At 42.1% G+C, this 12,635-nt stretch overlaps 1 protein-coding gene across 1 annotated transcript in view; it reads left to right on the forward strand.

The window, feature by feature from the left end:
- Positions 1-12,635, forward strand: part of LOC124607108 (cholinesterase-like) — a 104,403-nt gene that overhangs the window by 77,765 nt on the left and 14,003 nt on the right. The window contains exon 8 of the mRNA XM_047139305.1: positions 7,268-7,397. Within this exon, the coding sequence (XP_046995261.1) occupies positions 7,268-7,397 (130 nt within the window). The remainder of the gene's footprint in view (positions 1-7,267; positions 7,398-12,635) is intronic.

Consider the following 12,635-nt stretch of genomic DNA (forward strand, 5'->3'; position numbering starts at 1 on the left):
AGTGGTACGGCACTGAGATCCTGCGTCCTTATGTGTGCCTCTAGGGTTTTTAGTATCGTGGTTCCATTATTCAACAAACCACTCCTCATCCACAATGGGCGCATGTTTCTATGAATGGTCCACTGAGGTATTCCCATCGCCAACTACAGCCCCAGATCTATTCCCAATAAAAGGTGTGAGACCAACACAACTCAACTGTCTCTGTGACAGTATATAGGACATTAAATACTAGTTATAGCAGTAGTGGGCCATCTTGCGTCAACAGAGAATAGAAGGGCTCTATGACACCAGTCCTAATAGAATCATTACATTTATCCAGCTCAGATGCTCATAACGTCATAGCGATAGGTGTTGCTCATACTGCCAAGTCCTTTGTAAATTTGACACGAGTTTGTAATTATCGAAGTAGCGTACTGACTCTCAACTTGCGAAGCTTCATTGTGTTTTCTTCTCCTCTTCTGGATGCTTCACTTTTCGTCGGGCAGTGTATTTTCGAGGGGGTACCCAAAAAGATCCAGAATAGCATTGCCGTGGGCGGAGCCTGCGTAGTACGGATTTCTGCAACTAGGAGTGTATAGTACAACTCATTAATAGTTCAGTACCGCCTGTGTTGTCGACCTGGCTTGTTCTGTTCATCTGGAGTGATGATTGTTTTGTTAGCGCAGTTTTAGTCTTGTTTCGTTTTTATAATGGCAGTTTTAAGTCGGGCAGTAGTAGCCGACCGAGACAGACGCAGCAACTGGGAAGTAACCGATTTTGTGATATTTACGAGTTCCTAACTAGGAACGAATTTTATTATATCATCTGTGTGCTCCAATAGTTTAATTTCTTGTGTTTCTGCATCTAAATTTAATATCTAATTGCCTCAGTTTTCGTTTTCGTCGGAAACTAACCCGCTTCTGTGACGTATTAAAAGTTCCTAATCAGGGGCAAATTATTTAGTTTCACCTGAGTGCTTCGATGGTTAGGTATTTGAATATCTGCGAATTACTAGACACAGTTCGTGTGTTTTCGTCAGGGTCCACAGTAGAGTTGCGCAGCACGTGCCGATAGTCCGTTTATCTGCATTGTTTAGTTTTCCATGGTCTTTAGTACGGACAGGGACTGCGATTGTTGTGTGCGGATGCGAGCAGAGTTGGTGACACTTCTCTCTCAGCTTCCGGCTGTGATGGCTTCGGTCACACAGCTTGAGGCTGCATTGGATGGGCACCACTGTTGTGGGCCGGCCAAGGGGATCCAAAGAACGTCCAGCACGTGCGAGTCCTCCGATCGGTTCTCACCGGTGGCCAACCCAGTTACTTCTCGCACTGAGGCAGACCCCTCACCTGTGGTCGAGTGGGAGGTCGCCCCAGGGCGAAGCAGGCGACCAAAGACTTCCCAGGGGGCCGCACTTAAGACCTCCCCGGTTTGTCTCACAAACAAGTTCCAGGTGCTGTTTGTGGCTGATACTGTCGCTGAGCCAGGTGTTGTCGCCTGTCCTGTTTCAGAGGAAACCACTCAGCCTGCAAGATCCTGGCAATCACAGAAGGTGGGGTTATTGGTAGTTGGGAGCTCCAACGTTAGTCGCGTTATGGAGCCCCTTAGGGACTTGGCTGACAAGAGGGGTAAGAAAACCAATGTGCACTCCGTGTGCATACCGGGTGGAGTCATACCAGATGTGGAAAGGGTCCTCCCAGACATCATGAAGAGCACAGGGTGCAGCCAACTGCAGGTGGTTGCTCACGTCGGTACCAATATGTGTCACTATGGATCAGAAGAGATTCTCTATGGTTTCGAGCGGCTAACAGAAGTGGTAAAGGCTGCCAGGCATGCTTACAAGATGGAAACAGAGCTGACGATTTGCAGCATAGTCGACAGGACCGATTGCGGACCTCTGGTAAAGAGCCGAGTGGAGGGTCTGAATTAGAGGCACAGACGGTTCTGCGACCATGTTGGCTGCAGATTCCTCGATTTGCGCCAAAGAGTGGTTGGGTTTCGGGTTCCGCTGAACAGGTCAGGTGTCCACTATGCGCAGGAGGCTGCTACACGGGTAGCTGGGGCTGTGTGGCGTGGACTGGGTGGTTTTTTTTAGGTTAGAGGGTCCGCGGGAACTAAGCTGTGGATCAGCAGCAGCAACTGCAACAAGAACATTAATTTCCCCCTCTTCTGTCGTCACTTGTTTCCTTCTGTTACGTTGGCTGGGTGTTACACTACCACCTCCACGTAACTGGTTGAAGAGGTTGATAAATAATTGCCGAGATGGTTGACGTCTATTGGATTATCTTGCTGCATACAACGTACAAGAACGAACTGCGTTCTTCTAACACTCTCCTTACACTATGAGCATGTTGTTTTTTTCTGCATTCTTAAATTTCGTCGTGCACTCAAGAGCTACTGTATGGACTGTGACACACTAACTGACTAGTAAGATGCAATGCATTCAAGGAACACACAAAAATATTGTAAGCAAACATAGCATCGTACATTGCAACGACGTAAGTTGAATTGCAGAAACAAGTAACGGTGTCCAAATTTTTCAAAATACGATATCTCGTAAAGGACTCTCATTAGAATACTGCAACCAACACACTGACGTTCTAATTTAGCCTACTTTAATTTGTTAATGTCAATAGGCATTAATCCATTTAAAAAGTGTATATTTGCACATAAATAAACTTTCTAAGTATTACTACAATCTGTTTTATCGGCCTCCGACTACCAATCCACAAGAGTGAAAACCGGCAACTAGCTTCAATGCAACTCAAATCAAATGAATTAGAGAATATTATGATACTAAAAAATGAGATGTGTCATTCAAGCAATTGACTGTCGTGTATCAAAAGACCGTGAAGGGATGTTAAAATCTGATGGCCTCTCGCCGCTGAGGATATCTGCTCATGCCTCACAGTGCTGCTCTGGCGTGTACCTTGGTAGCCTAATATTTTTTAATGTGGTTGTTGATGTGACTACTGTGGCTAGAGATGGTTTTTCTGGTGCCGTGTGACACCCTGTCTGTCAACGAAAATGTGCATTCTCTGGCCATGGGTGGCCTCCATCACAGCTGGAGCCCACTACATCGACCTACCAAACGTACAGGACCAAATTTCATCACCCATCCTCAAACAAGAGGTGCTTGGCGTGTGTAATGGAGTGGAGCAGGTGCAGTAAGATTCTCTTCTTTCATTAAGTGTCGCCGATGGGCTTTTTCGTTTATTGGGATTGTGTGATATGTGCTTTAGAATAGGTAAAACGTTGCTTCTGTGTTTCCTTCCCCACCTTCCCTAGGGAAATATTCAGCTTATGCTTGAATGTGTCCTCTCTCACTATTATCCATTACTCTGTGGGTGGAGTGTTATCGAAGTAACATTTTGATATCATTGCCAGTGCAAAACTCATTGAACTAACGTGATGTTAGCTGTTGACGGTTGTTATTTACAGTTGTATGTGGAAATCCTTCACTTATGAAAATCCATACTATAGTTTACATCAAGGTGTCAGATGTGATAGATGGCAGAAAATTAGACACCACTAAGCATAAAAATTACCAAGATGGTCACACTGTCCAAATGAGTAGTTTGGTATGGACCATGAACTGATTTTATTTCGGTCATGCTGGCTGATGTTCACATTTAGAACATAAGCATCCAGTACTTTCTATCGCTTGCACGCAGCCAACGTTAAATACGTCGCCTAACAGACTATTCCATAGGGGTCATTTCCACCAGCTTGTGTGTAGAAGTGATACCAGTTCCTGCAGAATGTCTAACTAATGCTGTTCTGGATTTGATGGCAGTGTCAACAATCCGTTAACTTAATACATCACAGAATTCACAGTCTTAGTATGTTTGTTATATTTGAACGGATACCTGATTTCAACTTTACAGCAACCATCAGATCTACAAGAAGAAAATATAAATCATGGTGTTTCCGATTTTATGTAATATGAACATAAACCAATTACATACAAATGACAACTTTGTAAGTAAACAATGTAGAGGACACAATTTTTAACTGAACTGACTTAAAATGTGCATGAGATTTAAATAATTACTATCATTTAGAAATCTTGACACTTGCAGGTGCGCTGGTGACAGATCTCAAAAAAAAAGTACTTAGAATATTTAAATGTCAGAATGGAAAGTCAAAAATGTGAACTAAGCTGATGTAAAAAGTGCAATGCAGTGACTAACTTTTGAACTTGAAAGAGTGGGAATTACTTACATATGAATATTAACTGTTGTGTTAAAAGTAGTAGCAGTTATGTAAAATATGCCTGAAATCACAAACACAGATATGTTGAACTGGATGGTCAATGTGACCTCAGCGGTTATCTTGCTATTCAGGCAGTCCTTCTACATGCAGGAACCTTAGAAAAGGCTGGGGTGCAGGAGAACCTTTATTTTTCAGTGTAGGGAGGCCACTAGTTTGTACTGATATTGGTGGATCATATTGATGTTGTCACTGGCCAGCGGTCCATTGAATAAGAAAAGAGGGTCACAAAACATTATATAGAAACTACCACAATTAAGTCTGTTGTAACAAGTCTTTATAATTGTCAATTGTGATGATAAAATTCATGTTGTTCACTAAGGGAGTTGATTCTACAACTTTTCAGGTTGGCGTAGATTTCAGTTATTGATTTTTCTTCCAATACATTACACAGTGTGTCTTTCTGCTCATGAGCTGACTGGATACTGGTTACTGAATACTGGTCATTGAATACCAGTGGTGATGTGTTCACCATATTGTGTTATCAACATGATTGTACAAATATTCATTGTGGTGTGTAATGAAGTTTATGCAAGTTTGGCAGAAATGAACTTTATCACAACAACCACAGATTTGTTTATACGCTACAGAACTTTAATATTATAATTTTTGGCATACTATACTGTATATTCAACTTTAAAACCTACTTTTTATCGTGTGTATGAGAACCCATTGACCTATTTTATCTGAAACATGTCTGTTATATCATTGAAGCATATACTTCCTTCTCTTCTTCGATCTCTCTTTTTTTTTTTTTTTTTTTTTTTTTTTACTGGTAACCCATTTCATAGATGCCATTGAAGATTTAGTGTAAATACAATCTTTATCATCTTATACAATTTATAGAAAATACTCATGAAATAATTAGTATTGTCAACAACATGTTGCAAAGTTAAGAATTCTTAGAGAATGGCTCTAAACTAGGCTATCTTGGCTTAGCTGTGGGTGAGTCTACCTTGCATTAATAACTACGTTAGTAATAGTTGGTATCTCATGGGTAGCAAATTTATATTTTTCATTGCATTTACTTATCACCAAGTCAAGGAAATTTATTTGGATGTGTGTTTCGATATTGACATTAAACATGTCATTAGGTTGTGTTGAAGATATCGTTTCTTCCACTTTTCCAATTTCTTCTGCATTACCTCCTTACAGTAAGATACAGTGGTCATTGTGTCTATAATAACAGATGATTCTTTGTTGTGTAAACATTATCATATTGAATTTATAAACGTTGTAAGGTTTTCGATATATTCTCAGTATTCACTTTTCTGTGGTGTGTTACATTATCTTTGATGGCATTTATGAATTTGTGTACTGGATGGTTTGTGTGATATTTCGCAATTTCAAGCAATGTCAAGCAAGATTCATTTGTAATCCTTATTTTCTATCTACAGTTGGTTAATTTGTGGCATGTTTTTACAGTGTAGGACTGATGGAAAGTGTACAAGCTATGGAGATACTTATGATTCTCTTTGCAATTGTAAGATGCCTGGGCATTGATACTGTTCATTATGGGACGAGTTGACCTTCCATCTTCATGAAATTTAATTTCAGCCCGTAAGAAGGGAGCCTGTTGGTTCATTGTTCAAAATGTCCTATTTTTCCTCATCAGAAAATAAGAAAAAGAACACCAGACAATCAAGTTTTTTAGATATCGAAAACAAATATGAAAAAAAGGGTGCACATAACAAACACGAACGAGTGCACTACATCTCATACATTCAACTGCATACGAATAAGTGCATATCACAAATATGACGCGAAAAAGAGCGAGGGTAGAATATGACTGATGACTAGCAAGTGGGAATTGTCAGACGAATCATGAAGAACATATGTTTGATAGCATAAAATTACTCGAAATAACAGATAATGATCTACTGAACTTTAATGCTCTTTCACGTGTCGTACACAACTGATGGTAATTAACACTTCACTGTCAAATCTGTTAGCTTTTCAGTTGTGACCGAGCTGAGTGTTCGTTTTAAAATATTTTGTTATACGTTGTTACCAAAACATAGACCGCTCCCTAGTATTTTCCTAATGTGCTTCTAGAATTGCCTAAGTTTCTTCAGCTCGAAAATTTCGACGACATTGTGATACAAAATAAGAACAGCAGAGTAGGTAACATAATTGTGATGTACAACAACATGGAAACTCTGAATCCGCCTTGATGCAAAACACTTTTTGTTACTTGTTCACTTATTTACTCCCCAAACTAGTTCCAGCGACAAATATCACCTTCATCGGTGCGTTCTTTAAATCTAAAACATGCAGAAAATAGCATAGTTAATAAAACACTGTAACATATTATTAAATTTGCACTCTTTGTTTTTAAATATTGTTTTCTGAAGATACTTTCTTACTACTAGAACACACCAAAACTGGATCCACAACACCACCGCAATCCCAACTGTATAAGGCTGACGTACGTAAGTTCACATTTTAGTATTTGTTTACCAACAGCCGCTCACACAGTTGCAGATGACGTGAGGTATGTCGAGAAAAACAGCAACGGAAAAAGTACTGAAAATATGCCGCAAACAGCGGCAACAATTCTTAAAACCATATTGTATTGTGCAGTAAATAAAGTAGTAATAAAATATCCACAAAAAACAATAGTTAAGACACAAACAGTGCATATGTAATAATGTGTTAAGTGTTTTATTAACCTTGCTATTTTCTGCATGTTTTAGATTTAAAGAACCCACTGATGATGGCGATATTTGTCGCTGAAACTAGTTTGGGGAATAAATAAGTAAATAAATAACAAAAAGTGTTTTGCATCAAGACGGATTCACAATTCTCGTATTATTGTTTTTCTATGCTAGCACGGACCAAATGGAAGAATTCCAAGATAAAGTTACCAGTTGTGATGTGGCTTTACGTATGACTTATGAGAGCCTTGATCATTAGTGTTGAACTAACGGTTCCTGAAGATAACAGCTCATTTTTACTTCCTACAGTGTACGCCAAATGAGAGTTTTATTACTATTTTTTTTTTGTTTCATTGCAACAGTTCAGCAACGATTTGCGTTTTTTGGAGCCGATTGATGCGCTCGTGAGGCGAGTGACGGAAATGACAGAGCTGCCCGTCTTCTACTATGAGTTTGATTACCGTGGAAAGAATGTAAACGTCACTCAATGGGGTAAGTACTGAGAACGGTGCGCAAACAATTTGATGAATAAAAAACTCAGTATTCTAATATATATTTAGAAAATCGTGTTACCTTTTTCTAACTTCTGACGGTTTAAACTTAAGACCACGTGTTGGTGTTTTTCATACGTTTTGTCCATATAGCAGTCATACCAACGTACAAATGAACCACACAACGGAATAAAGGGAACCAGCATGATTGTCAGTATGCGAATAAATAAGAGCACCACACAAAAAATTAGTCGTCCCAGTGCCACGCGGAGATGAATCGTTGCGCCTTTACAGGTGGCGCAGCTTTCGCGTCACATGCTCAACCGCGTATGCACTGTCTCTACGTGAGCACAGGGCAGTAGCGATCAGTGGGACATTTATGTTCCATAATGCAATAATTTACCAACAGCCGTATGTATTGTAGAAATTTATTTTATGAACTTCTATGTGCTACCAGTTTCGGCATTACATTGATGCCATCTTCAGGTCCCACACGTCATAGTCTTAAAATCGATATACACGGAAGGAGCCATATAACTGTATCCGTGAATCAAATCGTTATGCAACAGCTCTTGGTGGCCAGGCGACACAGACTCTGTGTAGCCGGGCCACCAAGAGCTGAAGTACATGCTAGCCGTTGTCCCACGGTCAATAATGGATCAATGAAGATTTATGTTTCAAGTGAACTATGTACGCAAATATGGACAAATTAAAGACGTGACAGAGTGACAAAAAGGGGCAATTGTGTTTGGTTGCGCCCGTGGCCATATGGTGTGTGAGGTTGCTGGATTTTCTTGAGTTATGCGGCGGACTGTCCAGCATATCCACAAACAGTGGTTTAGCTCACGTGGCCACGAAACACGACATCAGAATTGTGAGAGTGTAAAAATCCTGACTGAGAGGGACTGGAGACGCGTTTCGCGGCCTGTGAATCAAAATCGCTTCAAAACCCGATAGGAATGCTGTAGGCAGTGAATGAAGGTCCATCCCAAGCTGTTAGTGAAATTTTAGCGATAGAACATTGGGATGGGAACTGCATGTAATCTCACAAGAGGCCATTGATACCCTTGTTTTCAAGACGACACAACGACGTTCATAGGGCTGGAAGAGAATGTAACCAGTTTTCTGAACACTCCCTCACCCTATTACATATCGAATGGTCTGCAAAATCACCTGATCTGTCCGTGGGACATTTCTGAACAGTGGGTCAAACGCCGCCATCATCATCATCATCATCATCATAATCCCCCCAATCTGGGAGAACTGCTTAATGAAATCCTCAGCTTGTGGCTTGACCTGAACTGAATGTACCTATACAGTCTTCTGGACTCAGTTCCTAACCGAATCCAGGCGATTGTCAAGTTCAAGGGAGCAATTATCCGGTATTAGATGATGCTTGTAATGCTTACTTTTTTGTCAGGTGAGCTTAACAGTCATGAAATACAAAGCAATAGAGAGGCTATGGTGCTAAGCCCGCCAACAAAGGACTTGTTTTTACACCAGCGGAGGAGTACTGCATTGCCACCTCCCACGTGAGATCTGCCGGTCCCCTTCCCTCCCCCCCCCCCCCCCCTACCGGGGATAGTTCTCCACAGACAAAGAATTTTCTGCGACTCTGCGACTCTCCCTCCTTCCTGGACCGAGCGCCAACAGACAAAGGATTTTCCCCCACCCTCTTAACTGCTCTGGTGCAGACAATGATGTACTCATTCCCGTCCAAGACGCCCAGGTGTCAGAAGGTTCTATGTTTAACTTTTCGTTTAAAACAATGACAAGCGATTACACCGGTACTGCCTCCGCTGCTCCATGATTCGCGCAAAAATTCGCGTGTAAGAAATTGTGAGATTGCTGGGGAATTCGGTCGCGGGCGCAAGTCTTTTTAGTTGACGCCACTTGGGCGACGTGCTTGTCGATATGATGAGGACAACACACACATCTTGTCTCGAAAGGAGAAAATCCTCGCACTCGACGGGAAATGAAACCGGTGCCTCGAGGTCAAAAGGCAGCAACGTTAACCACAAGACCACGAGCTGCTGACGTCAGGTCGATGATAACGAATTAGAAGTTAAAATTACCTTACTGAAGTGTTTAATCTGATATTTTACATTTTTCAATCGAAATCACAGTCTCATACGTCGCTTGTGTCGACATTGCATTCAGAAGTGTCATTGTCGGTTGTTCACTGGAAAACGGTTCAAAAAGCTGATCCTTTACCTCAGATAGCATCTAATCTTATCTTTTTCAATTGTCATTTTCTGAACTCTCGAGATGACTGGGCCCGCAGATGTCAGAAGCCGATGGAATAAGACCTGTATCGTTTTTTCACGGGAATATTTGCGTGTAAAATCTCTGTAACGCCGGTTATCCTTATTCAGAGCTTCCTGAGCATTTTTAGATAGCGGACCAATCAGCAACGGAGCAGCTTCGATTATGGTATAACCGTGCGTCAAAACTATGTGGGCTGATGTCGGCATCGGGCGCTATTGCAGAATATTGTGAATCCGGTGATGCTGGCACCTGACTTTTGAGAAATACATAGTTTTTGCAGATTTCTTGATATGTATGTTTTAGTTCTAGAGTTATCTGTACAAAATTGGAATAGTTCTGCGGCATTTCTAGAAAACAATATTACTATGCGAAATTTTGATCTTGTAAAAAAGATATTTGGCCTTTTGCGAAAAAAAAATATATGGTCACAGTTCCGAATATCCCCCCCCCCCCCCAAGAATTCTGCAGAAAACCCTAATGACACTGTTTTTTTGTACACAACATTTTATAAGATAATTGCAATAACGAGGGACCCATTTTTACAGTGTGGCCATGTATTTAGCCTGTTGGTTTTAAACTATGCATACAGCTTTTCTGTTGCTGGATACACAATGTCCAATACACCAGATTTAGATACACAGCAATGTGCCCTAGAGTCTGTCGTCTCCTCCGAGAAGTCCAATGTCCAATGTTTGGTTGCTTTACATCGATTTTTGGAGTAAATGCTGATTTCTTTGTATTCCCCACTTGTAGCCAGGTATTTTTCTTTTAGAACTGATCGTTTTTATAGTCTTCCTTCACAGCAATTGGGTCTTTTTTTTGCCAAATACCTCAGTTTACGTCTTTTTGACTTTCAATCACAGTTTTATTTTATGTTTTTGTGCATAATTTATCATGTAAGATAAATTATGTATGTTTTCAGCCCTAAATCTCGATTCCAGTTATTCTTTTTTACTGTACCCTTTTCTACTAAATGACACCAGCTGATACAATCTATGATGCCTGCTGCTTTGTTTTAATAAGCTCCAATACAGTCAGTTTGGTTTTGCATCAGCAGCTGCTACTAGTCTACACTCATAATGCTAATTCCTAACAAATGTAAATACTTTTTGCTTCTGCTCCACTTAACCACGCTAGTGAATTGAGGCAGTCGATTTCAGATATCTACAATACCTTCTATATTTCACGTTCCCGAAAAGTACATAACGTAGGCGTTACATACATACAAACATATATATAAGCTTAAACTTACGAGAAGCGTAAAAGAACAGAATAATGGCACATAGGAAGACTTTAGTACACTGGTTTCATTTTTCGGCGGGACAAATCTAACGTTGTGTGCATCTTGTGACACAAACGGGGAGGAAAAGCGACCACATCGAAACCTGGGTGTTGGGCCACGAAATGTCATGATGTCACTGTGATCATTGTTGCCATGGACTAAAGGTATGTAACTCCTCATCTTTTAGTGCAAGATTTGACCACTATTCCAAGAGCAACGTTAATCCATTTACAGTACAGGCTGATTCGTTTTGATTAAAAGCACTGCTTTGCAGAAAATGTGCGTAATGCCAAATTCCTGTGGCTGTAATTGAGATTATACTGCCTGCGGTCAATGGATGCTGCTAGCCACCCCTTCTGTAGCAAACGTGAGCTCGTATGCTGACGGACAGCCGATGGAACATCACACTAAGAATCGGACAATGTTCAAAATGTCGTTTGTATTCCGCCAGGTGATGTTTCCTGCTGAATAGGTGGTCTAGCTGCAAGCTTTTGCAATTTCGACGCTTTTTAGCTCATTGGATGACTTTTGTGGACATATGTTCCCATCCTTAATTTGTTACTCAAGACATCCAGCGTCCGTCGGGATTTGTCGGTATTGTTTCGTTACACTCTGTATATCAGTTGCGATGCGAGTAGGTAGAATTGTGGGTGCTACTGGTGCCGATCATCACTTAAGAGAAACTATTGAAGCCGAACTTACATCATTACTTCCCCACTGTATGGTTTAATATTTTAACATTTCAGTGTTTGCACCACGCAAAAAGCACAGTGTTCTATTGCACGTCACACTCAGCATCAAATCTTCCCATGTTTCTCCAGCATTTAATGTCAATGAACGGTAGTTGGCCGTCGAATGGCGCTAGCTGCGCAGCATTTGTGCACCGCCGCCGTCAGTGTCAGCCAGTTTGCCGTGGCATACGGAGCTCCATCGCAGTCTTTAACACTGGTAGCATGCCGCGACAGCGTGGACGTGAACCGTAAGTGCAGTTGACGGACTTTGAGCGAGGGCGTATAGTGGGCATGCGGCAGGCCGGGTGGACGTACCGCCGAATTCCTCAACACGTGGGGCGTGAGGTCTCCACAGTACATCGATGTTGTATCCAGTGGTCGGCGGAAGGTGCACGTGCCCGTCGACCTGGGACCGGACCGCAGCGACGCACGGATGCACGCCAAGACCGTAGGATCCTACGCAGTGCCGTAGGGGACCGCACCACCACTTCCCAGAAAATTAGGGACACTGTTGCTCCTGGGGTATCGGCGAGGACCATTCGCAACCGTCTCCATGAAGCTGGGCTACGGTCCCGCACACCGTTAGGCCGTCTTCCGCTCACGCCCCAACATCGTGCAGCCCGCCTCCAGTGGTGTCGCGACAGGCGTGAATGGAGGGACGAATGGAGACGTGTCGTCTTCAGCAATGAGAGTCGCTTCTGCCTTGGTGCCAATGATGGTCGTATGCGTGTTTGGCGCCGTGCAGGTGAGCGCCACAATCAGGACTGCATACGACCGAGGCACACAGGGCCAACACCCGGCATCATGGTGTGGGGAGCGATCTCCTACACTGGCCGTACTCCACTGGTGATCGTCGAGGAGACACCGAATAGTGCACAGTACATCGAAACCGTCATCGAACCCATCGTTCTACCATTCCTAGACCGGCAAGGGAACTTGCTGTTCCAACAGGACAATG

This window comes from Schistocerca americana, chromosome 3 (assembly GCF_021461395.2).
Source record: "Schistocerca americana isolate TAMUIC-IGC-003095 chromosome 3, iqSchAmer2.1, whole genome shotgun sequence".
NCBI lineage: Eukaryota > Metazoa > Arthropoda > Insecta > Orthoptera > Acrididae > Schistocerca > Schistocerca americana.